Source organism: Pygocentrus nattereri, chromosome 20 (genome assembly GCF_015220715.1).
Source record: "Pygocentrus nattereri isolate fPygNat1 chromosome 20, fPygNat1.pri, whole genome shotgun sequence".
NCBI classification, from domain to species: domain Eukaryota; kingdom Metazoa; phylum Chordata; class Actinopteri; order Characiformes; family Serrasalmidae; genus Pygocentrus; species Pygocentrus nattereri.
The window spans coordinates 31,720,968-31,739,014 of record NC_051230.1 but is presented as its reverse complement, the minus strand read 5'-3'; the positions used below and the strand labels follow the sequence as shown (position 1 = coordinate 31,739,014).

Below are 18,047 nucleotides of genomic sequence, written 5' to 3'. Positions count from 1 at the left end.
ACTAGCCACATGCTAACATGCTAGTCACGACATAATGATGCAATGCAATATGAGATGTTGTACCATAACGTCATATGAAGTCAATTTTAAACACTTGACAACAATTACCCCTCATTTGGGTTCAGGAACACATGTAAATAGTCCAAAATGGACAGAATTGTTAGCTGACAAACTATAACTTCACCATTTCACAACCTCCATGCTTTTCGTTTACTTCCCACATGAACCACATGCATGCAACCAAGCTGAGAGAACCAGTTCCTTCTCAGAGAAACCTACTCTCACAAATCCAGCCCCTGATCTACTGACTGTGCATGCTACGACGCTTCTCTTTGTGATCTGATGTCCACCAGGATAAACGTAGTTCTGGGCCTCATTCTGCATAAAGGAGATTTGACTTACAAATCAGGAACTGAGAGTCTAGATGAAAATCACCAATCGGCTCTTCGGCCTTTTAACCTCTTTCCCTGTATTACCAAACATGGTCTGGCATCTCAACTGACAAAACGCAGCATGCTTCAGTACATACAAATGCTTATACAGTGGTTATGGATGAGGATCACTGAGAAAAAGCTGTTGTCACCGTCTCATCACCTTTAAAGGAATAGTTCAGTGGAGTAATGAATTTACACAACTGTATCCTTGCACAAATGTAGTTGACCAGCCAGGGTATGTTTGGTGTCTGAAGTTTGCTTCCTTAGTTTTGCACTAGACCTATGAGGCTAATGTAGCTAACAAGTAATGGAAGCTTATAGTCACCCAATTAGCACTGTGAGCAATAACAGACAGAACTGTCCGACAAAATGGGCAGAAATGTAATGCATGGACAAAATTGAGGCTTCAAGGCCATGGGTTTAATGTGCAATGGATTTTTATAGATTACAATATTTTATACCATGTCAGAAACCACATAATCAAGTCTACTAGAGATTCCTTAACAAGTCCACAAGTGATGATTTTGGAATGCAGTTAGCACCGTGCTAACTGGTGGGATTTAAGCATCCGTAACTCGTCGGCTGCATTAGCCTCGTAGATCAGTGCAAAATTAAAGAAGCAAACATGTCAAATTGTTGAGGTGCTGAAAAGGTTTTTTGGAGCAAGGTCACAGAAGAACCACTTACATTCCCCAAAAACCCTTCAGTGGAGCCAAGATTTTTTTTTGTAAGTGAGATGTAATAGGAATCAGCGTAAAGTTTACAGAACACATAATGTAAATGTAAAGACAAACCATTTACTTCACATACATATGCACATCTTGCCCATTGAAAGGTTCTTTATGGAATCAAAAATGTTCTTTTGTGGCATCGAACCAAAGACCCTTTTCAGCACCTTCCTTCTGAAGAGTACACGCAACTGCAAAGAGAACTATTCGTGCTCACCCTCGTGGGAGCTTCTTCCTGCGGCGTTTTTGGTTGTTGTTTGCCCGGTATGTGCCGTAGTCGAAAAGGGAGTCCATGGGGGCCTTTTTGGGCCCCGGAGCCACAGGGGACTCATATATGGTGGACTCCAGCAGGTCCATCGGGTTTGAGATGCCCTTCTTAAAAGCTCCGTGGAACTTGATACGAAGGTTCTGTTTTCCATCTGCATGCGGTGGCCCGGTGGGCCGGACAGGGTCCGGAGCTGGAGGGGAACCCTCCTCTCCCTCCAGCAGCCCTGCCAGAGAGGACAGAGGGAAGGCGGGGTCTCCGTCTCCCGAGCCGTCCCGGGACTCGGCCGTGTCCTGACTGGAGGCTCCTGCCGCATTAGACACAGAGTTGTCTGTGTCAGTCCTGGCCAGGCGGTACCGCCGTAGTAGTGTAGAGGAAACCTGAAATAGAAACATAATAGAAGGTCCTATTATGCCACCTTTTACTTCTTCATATTTGATTTGACTCTTTTGGTAAGATTTGGTAAGATTAAGATGATACAATAATAAATGATAAAAATGCACTTAGTCCAACAGAGGAACATGGACACTAGAACCAAAACAGCTCATTTACAACATTCAAAATCAATGTAGTTGCACTGTCACACTATAATGAATTTACACTGTATGGACAAGAGTGTGGACACCCCTCCTAATTACTGAGGTGAGGTGTTTTAGCCTCATCTATTGCTAACAGCAGGATAAAATCAAGCAGATAGCCTCACAGTCTTGATAGACAAACACTGACAACAGAAAGGGCCACACTGAAGATCTCAGTGACTTTAATCATTGCACTATCATTGGATGGCACAAGTCAATTCGTGAAATTTCTGTCCTGCTAGATCTGCCCCAGACAACTGTAAGTGCTTTTGTTGTGAAATGGACATGACTATCCTCTGTTGCCTCACTCACTCCATCACTCGAAACTGCCTCTGGAGGCAACATCAACACAAGAACTGAGCATTGGGAGCTTGAAATGAAATGGGTTTCCAAGACCAAACACCTTCAGACAATCACTACTCTACCACTCTACCCGTGAACTCTCGAGCAGTGTCAACGTGTCAACATCGCAGTCCTTCAGTTCTGACCAGTTTTGAATGTGAAAGAAAGCCTTAACCTGCATGTTCAAAAATGCACATCAGGTTTTAAGGTCTTTAAAGTGTTGATCTAGAGGCAATAATAAAAAAATATTTAGCAATATACAAAATAAGATATGTTGATCTTGGAATCAGACTCATAAATAAGAACCACTGAACATGCACCAGCAGCATTTTCTGCGTCTTTATCTTTCTGTTTAATGAGCATCAGAAATGACCATCTCAGCTGAACGTACTAGACCTTCTAAATGATCAAGTGTCCTGTATCTTATCTTCTTCTTTCTAAACTGCCACTTTAGGACTCCTGCTTGGCCTAGTTTTCATGCCACCCTTGTCATAATGAAAAATGAGGTCATGAGCAAAATGACAAAACTGGAAAGGGCAAATCGCACACCGTCAAATGCTCACCTGCAACAGCATGTAGTATAAACAATCACAGAGCCAGGAGGCAAAAGCTTGTCCTCATTTAATCCTGCATGTGGCTCTGCTAACTCTATAGGTAATTGGATCTTATTTGAAACTCTACAGTCTGAATGGCTTTAACTAATGTTGTTTGTTGGTCAGGATGAGCTGAGTTGTTTACAGATGATACAATACCACTTTGTTTCATTACACAATACCTAAATCTTGTTTGTATCAACTGAAAACGATATTTTTTTCTTTAAAAGGACCCTTATTCTATATTTTATCTCCTCCTCACCCATAAACTGGTGTACACTTATTTGTGTGGTTTTATGAACCAAAAACAGTCATAATTTATTTGTACATAACCATTTTCAAAGCTCTGCTCTGATTGGTTGCCTTGTTCCAAAAGCACTTGAAGCTAAACCACTGTAGGCTCAATAGGTGGATGTTTGTAAATGTTCGTAAAAGTACAAGAATAAAAGTTCTAACCTTTTTCATTTTTTTAAGAGCTTATACATTTTTTGCTAGAGGGTGGGCACTCATCACAGAAAGTTATTACATGAAATGGTTATGCATGAGTTTCCTGATGTCTGACACTGTTTTACATTAGTCTTGAGAAAGTTTTGCTCTAAAACATATTTTTAAAACTTAAAAAGCAATATTAGAGGGATTCACGCAAGACATCGTGAGACAAAATAGCCCCCGCCGTAAATAGTCCCCGTCCATATAAACTCAGAATACTGGTGTTGGTTCACTGGTGGTTCTGGATAGTACATAAAATGGCTATATGTGTGTTGTAATCATGATGACCCGTGGTTCCTATCACCACCACTGTAAAGACATCTCTAAGAGTCTCTAAAGTCTCTAAAATCAACCACCTCAACCCTGGAATTAGTGAAGACATTATTCGAAAAAAATGGGGGAACTGGGAGCCAGAAGTAAACATGTTGGGGTACCTCCAGGTGCCAAACCCACTAAAATGAACTGCTAATGCTAATGACTCGCCAGGTCCTGTACTCCCTCCACTGATTCACAACATTCTTGCCATTAGGTGCTGATCTGAGTTCAGTTTCTTCTGCTCTTTTACTGCAGTTAAGTTCAGGAACGCTGCTGTGTGAACCGGTTACAGATCAACAAAAAAGCCACTCGGCTCACAGCCGTCATTAAAGTTAAGCAGCGATACTGAAGGCGCTTATTCATGACTGAATACTTTAAGGGTGCAGGAAATGGAATTTTCCACTTTATAATTTCCAGAGCTTCTGAACTGGACACAGTAAGACGGATAACTGAAAACAAGCTACAAACATTCTTCAGAAACTCTGATGAAACTGGAGTAACCCTTCAACACTCCTGCAATAGGGGGCTATTTTTGCTATTGAAACAGCCCTTCTCCTTTAATAAATGTGACATCACAGATTTTTCTTACATTTAAATGTAGTTTGTGTCAAAAACAAATATTCAAAACTCACAAATCTGAATATATTTCACATTTCATTGGCCTTTTATTGCAATCCTGATGAAACAAGTCAATAGTAAGGGTTTCTATAGCAATTTGAATTGGCTTCAGTCAGAAACCATCACAGTGTAACAATAATAAAGGCAGTATGGAGCCTCTTTCTTACAGTGATAGGAAACATGGCAGCTCACAGAAAGCTCCAGTTCCACATGCTGATCCTTTTCATTGATCAATGTGAACATGCACCCTCACCAACTACTCTGGGATGCAGATTTTAGTAGAGTACAAAGACCACGACTATTAAAATCAACCACCCAGCATACATTAAGTGACGTTAAGAGTCATTCAGAGTGGTTTGGTGTGAAATGGTTGATTGTAGCGACTCAGATGTCTTTACAGTGGTGATGGGAACCAGGGGTCGCCATGTCCACAATACAATAACATTTTGTTTACCATCCAAAACCACCAGTGAACCTACACGAAACTTCTAAAATGTTGACAATGGTAAAACAGTGAAAAACCAGAAATATTTTTCCTATATAACGTCCTCCAAGTACCCCTCCACTATAAACTTTTAAAAAAATAGCTTGGAGACAACTTTGGCCTAATCATAAAACAGGGTGAAACAATGAAAAACTAGTCTAAAATGGACTAAAATGAAATTTTAAAAATCCATTCATGGTGGAAGGATACATACAAGATGTTGCCAGGCAAAATAGTCCCTAGTTTGAGAAAATTATTTCAAATTTTCCACTATTTTACCATCATCAACATTCCATATAAGACTCGTGTAGGTTCACTGGTGGTTCTGGATAGTAAATAAAGTGGGTATATTTGTGTTGTAGTCATGGTGACGCCTGGCTTCTATCATCACCACTGTAAAGAGATCTGAGTCTCTACAATCAACCATTTCACACCAAACCACCCTGAATGACTCTGTTCACACCTCCTACTTTCAAAGCCTTTGTGCCATACTGGACCTTCAACTTTTCATCTAAGCTTACAAACATATTGTCGCTTTTGTAATAAAACCTCATATGGAATCTTTCCAGAAGAATGTAAAAAAACAAACATTCTTAACTCTTAATTAAAATTTTGGACAATTTCTATTGCTGGTTTCAAACACTGTCCAAAAATAAGACACTGAATATATGATATGATTACATAATTACGATGATCGTGGGTGAAATTGAACAGTGGAGAAGTAGCTGCAGGTAAGAGAACGATGGAGACTGGATGCTAAACGGTCTGGCTGGAGCAGCTCTGAAAGAGATTTTTGTTCCTGCTGTGAAAATAAATTCACGCTCATGCTACTCCTTACCTCATTCATCCCTCGAGTACTGTACTGGTGCCAAATTCCTCTTCAGGGGTGTCGGGGGGGATGGGGTGGGGAGGACGTCACTTGAAGGTCTGGACTGAACTGCAGAAACAGTAAGCACACATGATGTCAAAGTTTAAACAAACAGTACAGCGTTTATCCTCAGGTCTCAGCTCCACTATGCAGAGCAGTCTGTGGAGCATCTCTTGGTCAGGCAGCTGTATTTACCGTACTCAAAAGGATGTCCTGCTGCAGGAGCTAACAACATATCAGGGCCAAAACCCATTCATAGCCAAAGTGGTCCAACAACGCTGCTGAATCAAAAGCTACAAACAAAAGACTAGTTTTATTCTAATTTGCAGTCTATAGTCAATCAGCTAATCCATGTTTGCAGTGTGTAGTTCGCTTCTCAGTTATTCTACCAGGAATTGGGCACGAATGTTGATGTAATTCCAGCCAAAGTTGGGTAAAAAAAGTGCAGATTTTCAAAAAGGTTTTCTCTTGAGTTATGAGAATGTGCAGCATGTTTGTTGCCTAGAAGCAACATTGCAGGGCAGTGGAATGGATTTAGCCAGTCACAAGCCAGATCTCACCCCTTCAGGGAACACGGATCCGTATCATTTTTTTCCCATTCCCATTCCCCACGGCAGCATAAACCAAAAGGATCCCTGCACACATTACTATTTAAAAACTGAGTATGTATTTTAATTGCTTTCATAATGCATGCACTACAGGGTTAAAAGACCATTCGCTTTCATATTCAAAAGCAGGGTCTGTTGACCTTCAGCCCTACAGAGATTTATTATGAAGCTAGAACCCATTTACAGCAGCCTTGTGCTAATCCAACACGGCTTCGCTCATCTCTGGCTAACTGTAGCTGAAGTTAGCTCGCTAACCCCCACGCACACAAACACCATGAATTCCATTCTTAGCTCTCAAAGGATGAATGATGTAGGGAGTCACTTCAGTTGACTAGCGCGAATCTGACTGGTGTCTAATAAAAAAGCTGCAGCGGCGGGAAAAAATCCTCTCAGATTAGCGTCAGACTCGCGCCAAGCACCTGAAACACGCTCCTCCACCGCTACGGTCGGCTGTTATGGCCCACATGTTAATGCTAGTCGATACCAACATAAACCAAAGCTACAACTCATTAAGACACAACTTCACAGGTTTAGTTTCAGACGCGGTGCGTTCCCCCACTTTTCAAAATTCATCTCTTCTTTCAAAATTAGCAAGTGCTAACGTGGCTAAACAATGGGATCAACTCTTTCTGTCCTGAAGTCATAATCCAGGTGACAGAAACAGAGTGTCGTGTGTTTGGTAGTAAAAATTAATCTGAAGTAGAGCTACACTACTGATATATCGCTGACCTCGTATCTCCATTTTTGACGTTTTTGAGTTTTTTACATAAAATGAAAATGCCCCTTGTCCTTTACACTGTTTGTGAATTCCACGATGGATGGACTAAAAGAAATGACCTAAAATGACTTGGGAAAAAGTTCTGGTTCCATTGACTTACATTAAAAGTAAAGTAGGTTTTTTCCTTCTCCTATAAAGTTATCATTTTGGAGATACGAGGTTTTCTTCCGACAACAGCGACAGGGATCAGTGGGCTAAATTCATTCTCACAGTTAAGCTAGGTCATTAAGCTAATCAAAGTCTGAGAACGGTTGAAGTGAATGATGAGGAAACGAAAAAGTTTACAATATTCCAAACCAGAGGACAAAATGAAGAAAAGTCTTGATAAGTGGACAATCAATTCTGTTAGTTCTAGTTTAATTTAAGTTCTCATGCTATGCTTTTCCAGATAAATGATGAAACGGGGTGGCACAGTTAAAGTAGCTAAAGTTAATAGGAAATTCCTCAGTTTTCATTTTCTTCAAAATCTCTGCAAAATTCAGTGGTTTAATGGTTTGGTGTGAAGTGGTTAGAGACCAGTTTCTCCACAGTGGTGGTGATAGGAACCAGGGGTCACCATATCTACAATACATGCAGCCGTTTTATTCACCACCAGTGAACCTACACAAGTCTTCTGAGATTTATATGGAATGTTGATGATGATGAAGTAGTGAAAAATCTAAAAACCAAAACATTTTACCTTAACATGCCCTGCATGTGCCTCTCCACCATGAATGAATTCTTTAAACTACTTTTTAGGCCAAACCCCTTTTCGAAATTGTTAGGGTCCCATAATTTCTGGAACTGAAATGATGCCCTTGACATCCTGTAGAGCTCCATAAAAATCCCCAACTTTGAAATGACAACATCCATTATTGGAGGTCCCAACTCTGACGTGCTAAATTTCTGGACAAGTCATGACTCACTGGCCCAATGCCTATTCTATTCCCATTCCCACAGGGACTTCACAAATGCAAAGAGCCTTCAAAGAGCTCAGAAACAACAGAACGTCTGCCTCATCTAACAAATCCCATCACTGCTGGTCCTGCATTTTTGTTATGTTTCTACACTTCACAGGACGGTTTCACAATCTGGAGGATTTTTTGATGTTCAGTCACTGTTCAGGAATCTCCCGAACGCAGCCACCATCCTCTGTACACAACGGCTAATCCTGTTCAGGCACGTCTCATGAGGCCCTGGGGCTGTTCAACTCCTCCCTCCCCAGGAAAAGCTGGTTTAACAGGTATTTTTTGCAAGAGTCTGGAAAACAGTGGCCAAGCAGTCACCACATCACCACATGCTAAAGCAGAAGCCATTCCATTGTAAGCTAACCACCAAGCGAGCGCTTTATCGAACAGCATCAGTATATAATAATAACACACAGGCCACCATCTGAGATCAATCTTATCTCAACTTTGGCTCTGTCTTCGCCTGTCTACACCTCCTTCCCCCGATCCCATACAGTTTCCCTGAAACATACAAACGCTGCTACAGTCAACCAGTCGGCCTGGTTTCAATATTGCCGTTGCCCTTATTTTAACAATTACACTTCCTTGAGCCTGAATTCACCATCATGTGTAAAGAGTGACATATTTTGAAGAAAAGAAAACCCATTTCTCTCCAATTTTAACTACAATAATCTATACTTGACTATGGAATATATAAATAACAAAAAAACAAAAAAACAAATGGCTAATAAATATTCTAAAATATATAATAAAAGTTGTGGTCCCTGGGAGTCGTGTTACTGCGCAACAGATAATTTCTTATTTTGAAATAAAAGTCACACTGATGACATCACTTGGCTTCCTTTTACCCGTTTTCTGAGGATCTATGAAGAAAAGCATATGGCGAGTCCACTGTGTCTTTCAGTTATCCGAGATTTTCTCATTTAGCTCATGAGTTCATATGAAGCTTTTAGCTGAAGTCACTGGTGCGACCGACTTTATTGAGGCAATTATGGAAAATAGAATACAAATGGATTAAAGTACATATTTTAGTGGATTGACGACATGTGGTTTGATGCTTTATAGCACAGTAAAATGCATTTTTCATTAGAAATGTCTCTGGTGTCACCTTTAATATGTGTAAACACCAATGAGGATTGGCAACACCAGTGACTCCTTTCTGTAGAATGACCCAGATATAATTTAACAGCACAATCGCTTTCATATTCAAAAGCAGGGTCTGTTGACCTTCAGCCCTACAGAGATTTATTATGAAGCTAGAACCCATTTACAGCAGCCTTGTGCTAATCCAACACGGCTTCGCTCATCTCTGGCTAACTGTAGCTGAAGTTAGCTCGCTAACCCCCACGCACACAAACACCATGAATTCCATTCTTAGCTCTCAAAGGATGAATGATGTAGGGAGTCACTTCAGTTGACTAGCGCGAATCTGACTGGTGTCTAATAAAAAAGCTGGAGCGGCGGGAAAAAATCCTCTCAGATTAGCGTCAGACTCGCGCCAAGCACCTGAAACACGCTCCTCCACCGCTACGCTCGGCTGTTACGGCCCATAAATTAGTGCCAAGCCAAAGCAATAGCTCACTAAAACGTCTTCACAGGCTTAGTTTTAGACGCTTCGTGTTCTCCCACTTTCTGAAATCCAGCATTTGTCATCTCTATCTTCAAAGTTAGCAAGCGCTAACTTGGCTAAACAGCGCAAACGACACAAACCAGATGACGGTTTGTTGATCAAATTAATCTAAAGCAGGTCTGTTGACATACGGATCTGGGGCTTTACTGCGTTCGCTTCTTTCATTTTGGACTAAGCTACGAAGCTAATCTAGCACGTAATGGAGGTTTACGCTTCACCGACAGTCTGTGTTGGGATGACATGGTACTGCATTGCGGGAATTACTTTTCCTGTGTAACAGATTATAATTTAAACTATTACAGTCAAATTGCAGTTGCTAGTTACTTATTTCAGGAAGTAAAATCCCATTACAATCTGACAGAAGTAATCAGGAATTTGTAATGGATTACTTTTTAGAGTAACTACCTCAACACTGCTCACCAAATAGCCTAAATCGCAGCACTTGCCTCAGTGTTGAGTAAAGGCCAGTTTCAAATGACAACGCGTTACGCTAAGATGTACATTCGATCCTGGCTAATAGTTCAGAACTAGCTCTGGGGAGGCTGTGGGATGATCTCAGCAGTTCCTAATCTGGCTTCTACATTGAACATATGAGTGTGGCTTTTCCTCGTACTCATGGTTGAGAGACGAAACCCAGAGGTGGGGGAACTGATATGCTATCAAAACAAGACGTGCAGGCGAGAGGCACTGAGTCAACCTCCAGTGTGGAGGGTATAAAGGATCGGTGGTGGTTACGCCAAAGTCTTAGTGTGTTAAGATCTCCTTAACAAAGCTCAGGGCTGTGATAAAGTATTCACCCCCTCCCGATTTCTTCTATTCTTCATTTCTCCATTCTTCACACTTCACTGTTTCAGAGCCGTATGAGTGAATTGCTGCCATCTTCAGGCTAAGTCGTTCACTTATGCCAGCCTAAATGTCGCTTAGAAAATTGGCCTTTTTTTACTGTTGACATTATCAATGTTTTCAAATAATAGTTTCAGGCATATGAGAGATAAACTCAAAGCGCTGCTTCAGTGGGACGTTAACCACTGATGTCTTTCCTTTGACAATCTGCTAATAATTATCAGTTGACATTAGATGGCTGAATGATCTGTGCCGTGACTTGCCTGAAGGCGCATCTGTTAAATCAATGAGAGTTTACATGCGCTTAACAATCCGATAACTGCGATGACTAATTTGGTCAGTAATCTGACCAACGCGTTTACATGCACTTGGGTAATCATATAATGGGGAAACTCCGGGTCTACATGAGTCAGAGAGTGATCAGATTTCTGCTTTGCAACCAGCCAATACAGTCACAGAAGAAGATACTCAAACTTCATGATGTGGCTTTTTTAAAAAACACTAAAAATATGAATATACATCAACTAGAACTTTTAACTGCTTCATTCCATCAAGCGGGTGTTTGGTTTCAGCGTTGCTCTAGAACAGCTCTAGGGAGAAATCTGATCACTGAGCGAAAATCCAGCCTAGATTTCTAGACCTTAACTCGGATCTAAGAAATCAAAGCGTGCCGTTTCCATTTAAATAATCAGGTAACTGCAGAAATCCGATTACATGCGTGTAAACGTGCTCAATGCTGCTGATGTCAATCGAGAATGATGCAGATGGGTAAAGAGGCGGTGTCCTCTTAAAAGGAGTGAGTAAAATGTATGTCAAATCAAAATTTAGAGAACTGAGTGCAAAAAGTTAGGCCTATTCAAATTCAGCTTAGTTATTAAGTGATGAAATTCATTGATTTGCTTTTTAAAAGCCTGCTAAAATAAACAAACAAGGCAAACTGCCTGAACCAGAGGTCGGAGGTTTGGACGCCATCTCAGAGATATGAGTTGGGTCTGTTTCCATGATTTTAAGCTCTAATCTACAGGCCTAACTCGCTTCCTTTGAAACTTACAATATAGCCACACCGTTGTGTTGAAGTCGTGGGCTGGAGGTTAGGGACCCGGCCTCGTGACCGGTTCGACCCCCAGAGCCGATATGACGGAGGTGTCCTTGAGCAAGGCACCTAACACCCAACTGCTTTCCAGGGCTCGGATAGGGCTGCCCACCACTCTGGGCAAGTGTGCTCACTGCCCCTAGTGTGTGTGCTCACTAGTGTGTATGATGTGTGTCACTGCACGGATGGGTTAAATGCGGAGGTGAAATTTCCCCGTTGTGGGAGTAATAAGGGTCACTTAAAACTTAAAAAACAGTGTGCCAAGGTGTCGACTGGCGGTCAATGTTTTGAGCTTAAACGCCTTTGAAGGAACTTCAAAGAAAGATTTGCTCTGTGGCGAATCTTGTGACTGCATCTAACCTCCATTTCAAGCTCTCCCGTTTATAGACACAATGAAAGAAACTGAACAGCAAAATTGCCAATCGCAGTGTCAACACAAAAGTATCATCACTGGTTATGACTGTCGACATGGCGGCAATAAACGAACCCCATTCGCTCAAAACCGGGAAACAGACGTCTTCTTACAGTCTTTCTGTCAGTTACATCACATCTTTCACTGCTTCTGTAATTCCTGATTCAGAGTCCAACTTATCAGCTCGATAAAGCTGTTAAGTCATATGTGAGGAAAACCAAGGCTTCCTCCAGACTGAGAATGACATTCCACAGCCCCCTGAGGAGACCCCCATTAGACAGTGCTCTTTCCTGTGGTAGCACTAAAGGTTGTGAGCTGTGGGAACATTTCAGAGCATGTCCACTGCAGCGCTGAGTTCAGCCTCTTCCAGCCTTGACCATATCTTACGGCCAGGGATGATTCCCCCTGGAGGAACTGGCCTCGACCTCCACGAGCGTACAAGAGACCCCACCAGAAATAAGTTACAGCTGCCTCATGAAAACACCAAGGTTTTCAGGAAGGCCTGACTCTTCCCGTAAAGCACTGTAATTACAGTTATCAGGCAAATGTGAGGCAGAGCATCTTGTTTGTGAGCTTTTACGTCATTTTTACAGAAATTGTGTGACTTTTTTGTACATTTATGTACCAAAAAGGTCACAATTCACGATTTATATCATACTTCCCAGCCTCTCTTCACTCCTCACAATCACAAAGCCTGCTTTCATTACTGTGCCTTTAAGACTGACCTAGTAAATAATCTCTGTTCTGATTGGCCGTCCTGTTTTTGCCTAGTTCAAAAAGCAGTCCAGTCTGAAACACTCCTTATAACTTCAGTGTGAATGGGCGGAGCCTAACTGCTAATAATCTGTAATAGATTTGTAAATGGGGTGTCTGGAAATGAAATAACACAAGCAATGAATTCAAAAAGGGCAGTACTTAGTACTAGTATTTACAGTATTTATACATTTATATATTGATGGCAGGTGGATTTTCTTGTCTTTAACTCTATAGACAGTCTCAATGTGCCCTGCAGGAAACTCTCATAGTCTAGTTAAGAACTGCTGGTTTTCCCTTTTGCCTTTGTTGTGGTCTCTCGGCAGCGAACATAAATCTCAGAGGACGAAAAGTCAGGCTCAGCAACCATCAATGCCAGACTCAGCTGCGTATCTGTGGTGCGCTGCCCAGCGATATCAGCCAGCACCATCAGATTTAAGCCAACAGAGCTAATTTTATGCGCTGGCATTTAAACAGGCCACCAAATTGGATGCTGAGCAAAACAACCAGCAGCTAAACGGCCTTCGACAGAACAATCGCCCGAATGGAGCCTTTTAATGTGATCACACCGAGAGGTTAAAACTAGGAGAACTGCCCTAAAACGCTGTGGGTGTAACTAATTAGAGCGCTCGTTTTATTTCTCAGTTTATTTTGGTTGGTTGATTTGACTGATTTTACTGATTTGACTGATTTTATTTGGTTAGTTCAGCATTTTTTATCATGTAAAGCAGCAGTGAGGGGAACGCAGGCTGAGTGGAGCTCAGTCACAGACGGTGAAGCAGAGGACGGAGGTTCATCTGAACGCGAGAAGGAGGAAGAAGACCACCCTGGAAGCCGCGGCAGAAGTGACAGCAGCAGCGTTGCTGTTCCCTCCTCGTCCACTGCTAGAACTGACCATAACAAACAGTTCTATTGCTCCCCTGTTTTAACGCTACTGCCAAATAAGTCTACTGGTCCCCAGATGTTGTGCCTCCATGGTGCTCTGGCCTTTTTCTCCTCAACTCGTGATTCCTGAGGCATCTTTCCTGCTTTCAGCTTCAGTGGCTGCTGGAAGGCAAGGGGGTGAGGAGACGAGGGTGCCTAGCAGGAACTTATGATGGAAAAAACCTTGTATTTGTTCCTCTTTTTCAGGATTTGACATGATTTGAGATCATCGTTTACAATGCGTCGAAACTGCACGGTGATCCGACCAATAGAAATGGCTCAAATGGTGTTCCAGTCAAAGTTAGGAGCGTTTCCATTTGTTCCTTCCTTGTCCTGCAAAGTTGCCAAGGCTTTGGCCGAAACTCCACAGTACAGACGACACATCGCCCAGCACTACCATAGAGAATGTAGTCCTATGGACAAATGACCCGTAATTCCCAGTGTTATAGAGCAGTCCAGCAGTCCGTCATAATCCCAAACAGCATTCACTATATAGTACGAATAGAATTGCACACTGTCAGAAATGAAAGGTCTTCATTAATCAAGGTCCAAACAATCAAAAGGTTCCCTCAAAGGTACAGCAGTGGTTTTAAGGTCTGATTGTGGAGCTTAAATCAGGTTCTCCAGGTGAAAAGTTGGTATTTGTACCTTTTCATAACCGAATATTTTAAAACAGAGCAGTAGAGTAAAAGCCTGGAGGCGAGGCGGGGTGTGTGGAGTCAGTACAGCTTAGAACAGATCATTTCAGTGGATTATGGTTCAGTTATGATACCTGACTAAAGGTACTGAGATGGACCCTTGGGGGTACCACCCCATTGACAAGAGGGGTCCTGCCCCCACATATAAACCATCTTCAATGTCAAAGCCTTTATACGTGGAGCTCCATTTGGAATGAGGAAAACAAAAAATTCATTACACATGGGGTCCCTGGCCCGTCTCCCAGGACCACTGTGGGTCGAGGAAAAAACTTGCTCCGCACGTCTCCTAATGTACACATATAGTGTGGACACTGCAAACACTCCCGGTGATTCAGACACCACTGCTTCTTGAGCAAAGAAACAATAATGAGGGTAGGCAGTGCTTTAAAGAGGAATCCAGAGGGATCTGATAAGGTGAGAGGTATAAACGCTCGGCTCTAGAGGAATCGCTCACAGTGGTGGTGATAGGAACCAGATGTCCACCTCTAAAAGCTCCCTCACGGAAAGCTCCTACATGAAATGGTTATGACCTCCAGTGAAAACGTATGATTCAGACACACGGCGGAGGGGAACTTGCCCAGTGTTGTAAGGCAAAAATCATTTCTCCATCATCGATAATCCATATAAAAAACTCGTGGAAGAAGACCCGAGTAGGTTCACTGGTGGTTCTGGGTAGCAAATAAAATGGCTATATCCGTGTTGTTAGTCATGGTGACCCCTGGTTCCCATCACCACCACTGTAAAGACATCCGAGTCTCTACAATCAACCACTTCACACCAAACCGCTCTGAATGACTTTAGATCTCAAGCAGTGAATTATGCAGAAACTTTCGGAAACCGGTGGACTTCCCCTTCACAACACATGGAGTTTGGGTTGATGATCTAGGGTTGATTGTCTCGGTCTGACAGTCTGTGTAATGAAGCCCACGCTTTATAATAAAATAAATAATAAAAATTAACATTTTAAAACAAGACAACCCAAAAAAAACAAGCTTATTTTCACATTTTCCGCCCAAAGTGAGACTAATTCACCTTCAGCGCGGAGACGCAGTGAGACTGTTTACGTTTGATTTCAGCCGTAATTTGCGTATTCATTACGCACCCTGCGTCCAGTAAGTTAGTTCAGTGCCTTAAATTAATGCGCTGAGTTTAGGTTCGGTCAATAAAAGGCTCGGTCCGGTCTGAAGTGACCAGGAGCGGCTGTTATCTTACCGGAGCGGAGCGGAGCGGCGCGGCAGCTGATCCGGACCGCGCTGACGGGCTGGACTGAAGCCGCTCAGATGATCCGAATCGCGGTTTAATCCGGTTCAGTGTGTTTCCGGTCACTGCGGAGGAGTTTCGCTGGTCTTCGGGACTGACCTGCACCGTCCAGCCATCCTGAGGGGACAGGCTGAAGGCGGGCCGAGCAGCTCGGCTTTCTCTCAGGGAGTTTCTCACCGCCCCGTTTAGAGAAGAGCCGAAAACGGCGGATCATGACGAGACTCACCGCCCGGGGGCGCTAGTTAGCCTAGCCTAGCCTAGCTTAGCTTCCCGTAGCTTAGCTTTGTTTATCTGCAGCTTTATTTTTTAAAGATGAGCATATATTTTACAAAGGGGCTTCTAAGGTGACATGGCGATTATTTTTAATAAGACGTGGCCACAAGTTAATATAATGGGGTCACGAATTACTATATTGAGGCCTCAGGTTAATATATGGAGGCCACAACATATTATGTTAAGGATATGCGTCCCTGTACTGAAACCACAAATTACTATATTGAGGCCACAGTTTAATATGTCGAGGTCATGAGTAAGGAGACACTTAACACATAGCCTATATGTGGTAAATTACCTCAATATAGTATTTTGTGGCCTCAGTATATTTATTTGTTGCCTCAATATAGGAACTTGTTGCCCCAGTATAGTAATTTGTGGCCACGTCTTATTAAAAAAAGAATCCCATGTCATCTTAGGGGCTCCGTAGATTTATGTGGAAGCCAAGAAACTGAAAGGCCTGCATTTTTCTCCTGTTCAGTTTCTGGGTTATTTAAAAAGTTTATCTTAAAATGTCTCAGTTTTCTGGAAATAACGGCTTATCTTCTCAAAACCTTGACTTATCATGAAATAATTACCTTCTCAGAAATGACTCATTGTTTTGATGTTAGTCAGAATTTCAAAATAATGATGCATGTACACACATACATATATACATATACACACACACACATACATACATATATACATACATACACACACATACATATATACATACATACACACATACATACACACACACATACATATATACATACATACACACACACACATACATACACACACATATACATATATACATACATACACACACACATACATATATACATACATACACACACACATACATATTTACATACATACATACATACACATACATAGATACACATACATACATACACACACATACATACACACACATACATAGATACACATACATACACACACACACACACACCGGTGTCTTGGTGGTGCAGTGGGTAGTCATATTTTGACACAAGTCACAATATTGAGAGAAAGTGAGTCTTTATGAGGTAAAAAGTCTGACACAAAAAGAGAAAAATTACATGCTGCTGCTTTAAACATCAGGAGAATAAAACAGGTGACTTTTTTCTGCTCTAAATGGCAGGAATGGGCTTTTGAAGAAGAGAGAAAGGACAGCCAGGCCTGTATAAGACCTCTGTTTGACATGAAGCCAGCACTGCATGGGCTAATCCACTGAGATTATAACAACACTGCTGTGTAAATTCACTGCCAGGTGTGATGTCTGTCTCACAGACTGATGAACTGGAGTTTTTATTGGTGTGAAAAAGGTAAGCAGGTGCTTATTTGAGCTTGAGAACCATAATATTCGTGTCATGTGGATGATTATGGCTTAGGTTTGATGTTAAAATGACATATCTGCTCGGATTTTTCAGGCAGAAAAAATATGTGGATAGCTCCCCCCTCTATTGGCCATTTGAGGGATTGCAGGACAGGAGTTCAGCCTCTCTGACCTTTCTGACCTCATCTGAAGCTGGAGAGGCCCACAATGTCATTCAGTGGCTCAGAGTTTACATTCAACACACTGTAGATCAGCATCTCAAGTCAAGAGACTAGCATGTTTTGGTTTTAAAATATAATCTTAAAATAGGACGCACACTGTGTCGCAATGCATGCTGGGAAATGTAGTGCATCTCAGAGCTACTAAGAATAGAGAATTAAAATAATTTTGCGGGCTGAATAGGATTGTGTGACGAGCCTGACTTTGCCCACAGGCCCTGTGTTTGACATATGGGCCGTAGGCCAAGCGTGGGCTAGAGGGGTATAAAGCCCCCCAACACTGAGCTGTGAAGCAGCTCTGCATTCTCTGAAGTGATGGAGCTCCATCCAGTACCTTTGAGATGAGTTGGAGATCCAGCATCACCTCCCCAATGCTCTCATGCCTGAATGCAATCAAATCCTCACAGCAAAGGTCCAACATTTAGTGTTAAAGCTTTCCCAGAAGTTTAGAGGCTGTTACTGCAGCAATTGAAGACAATCTCTTAAATAATACCCTTCATTTCAGGAGAAATGATTGAGGAGCAGAAGCCTACAAACTCTTCTACAGGTTATTCATTTTTAGGAGATACGTC

General features: G+C 42.0%; 1 protein-coding gene across 2 annotated transcripts in view; it reads right to left on the bottom strand.

Annotated features, from left to right (window-relative positions):
- Positions 1-15,829, bottom strand: part of trpv4 (transient receptor potential cation channel, subfamily V, member 4) — a 45,873-nt gene extending 30,044 nt beyond the window's left edge. Inside the window, exons 1-3 of one of the 2 annotated variants that reach the window (XM_017709307.2) lie at positions 15,613-15,829; positions 5,685-5,783; positions 1,380-1,807 (exon numbers count right to left, since the gene is read on the bottom strand). In XM_017709307.2, the coding sequence (XP_017564796.2) occupies positions 1,380-1,807; positions 5,685-5,693 (437 nt within the window). In that variant the 5' untranslated portion in view covers positions 5,694-5,783; positions 15,613-15,829. Of the gene's footprint in view, positions 1-1,379; positions 1,808-5,684; positions 5,798-15,612 lie in introns of those variants that run through there. The other variant, XM_017709308.2, reaches the window with a different exon arrangement.
- Positions 15,830-18,047: the final 2,218 nt, after the last annotated feature.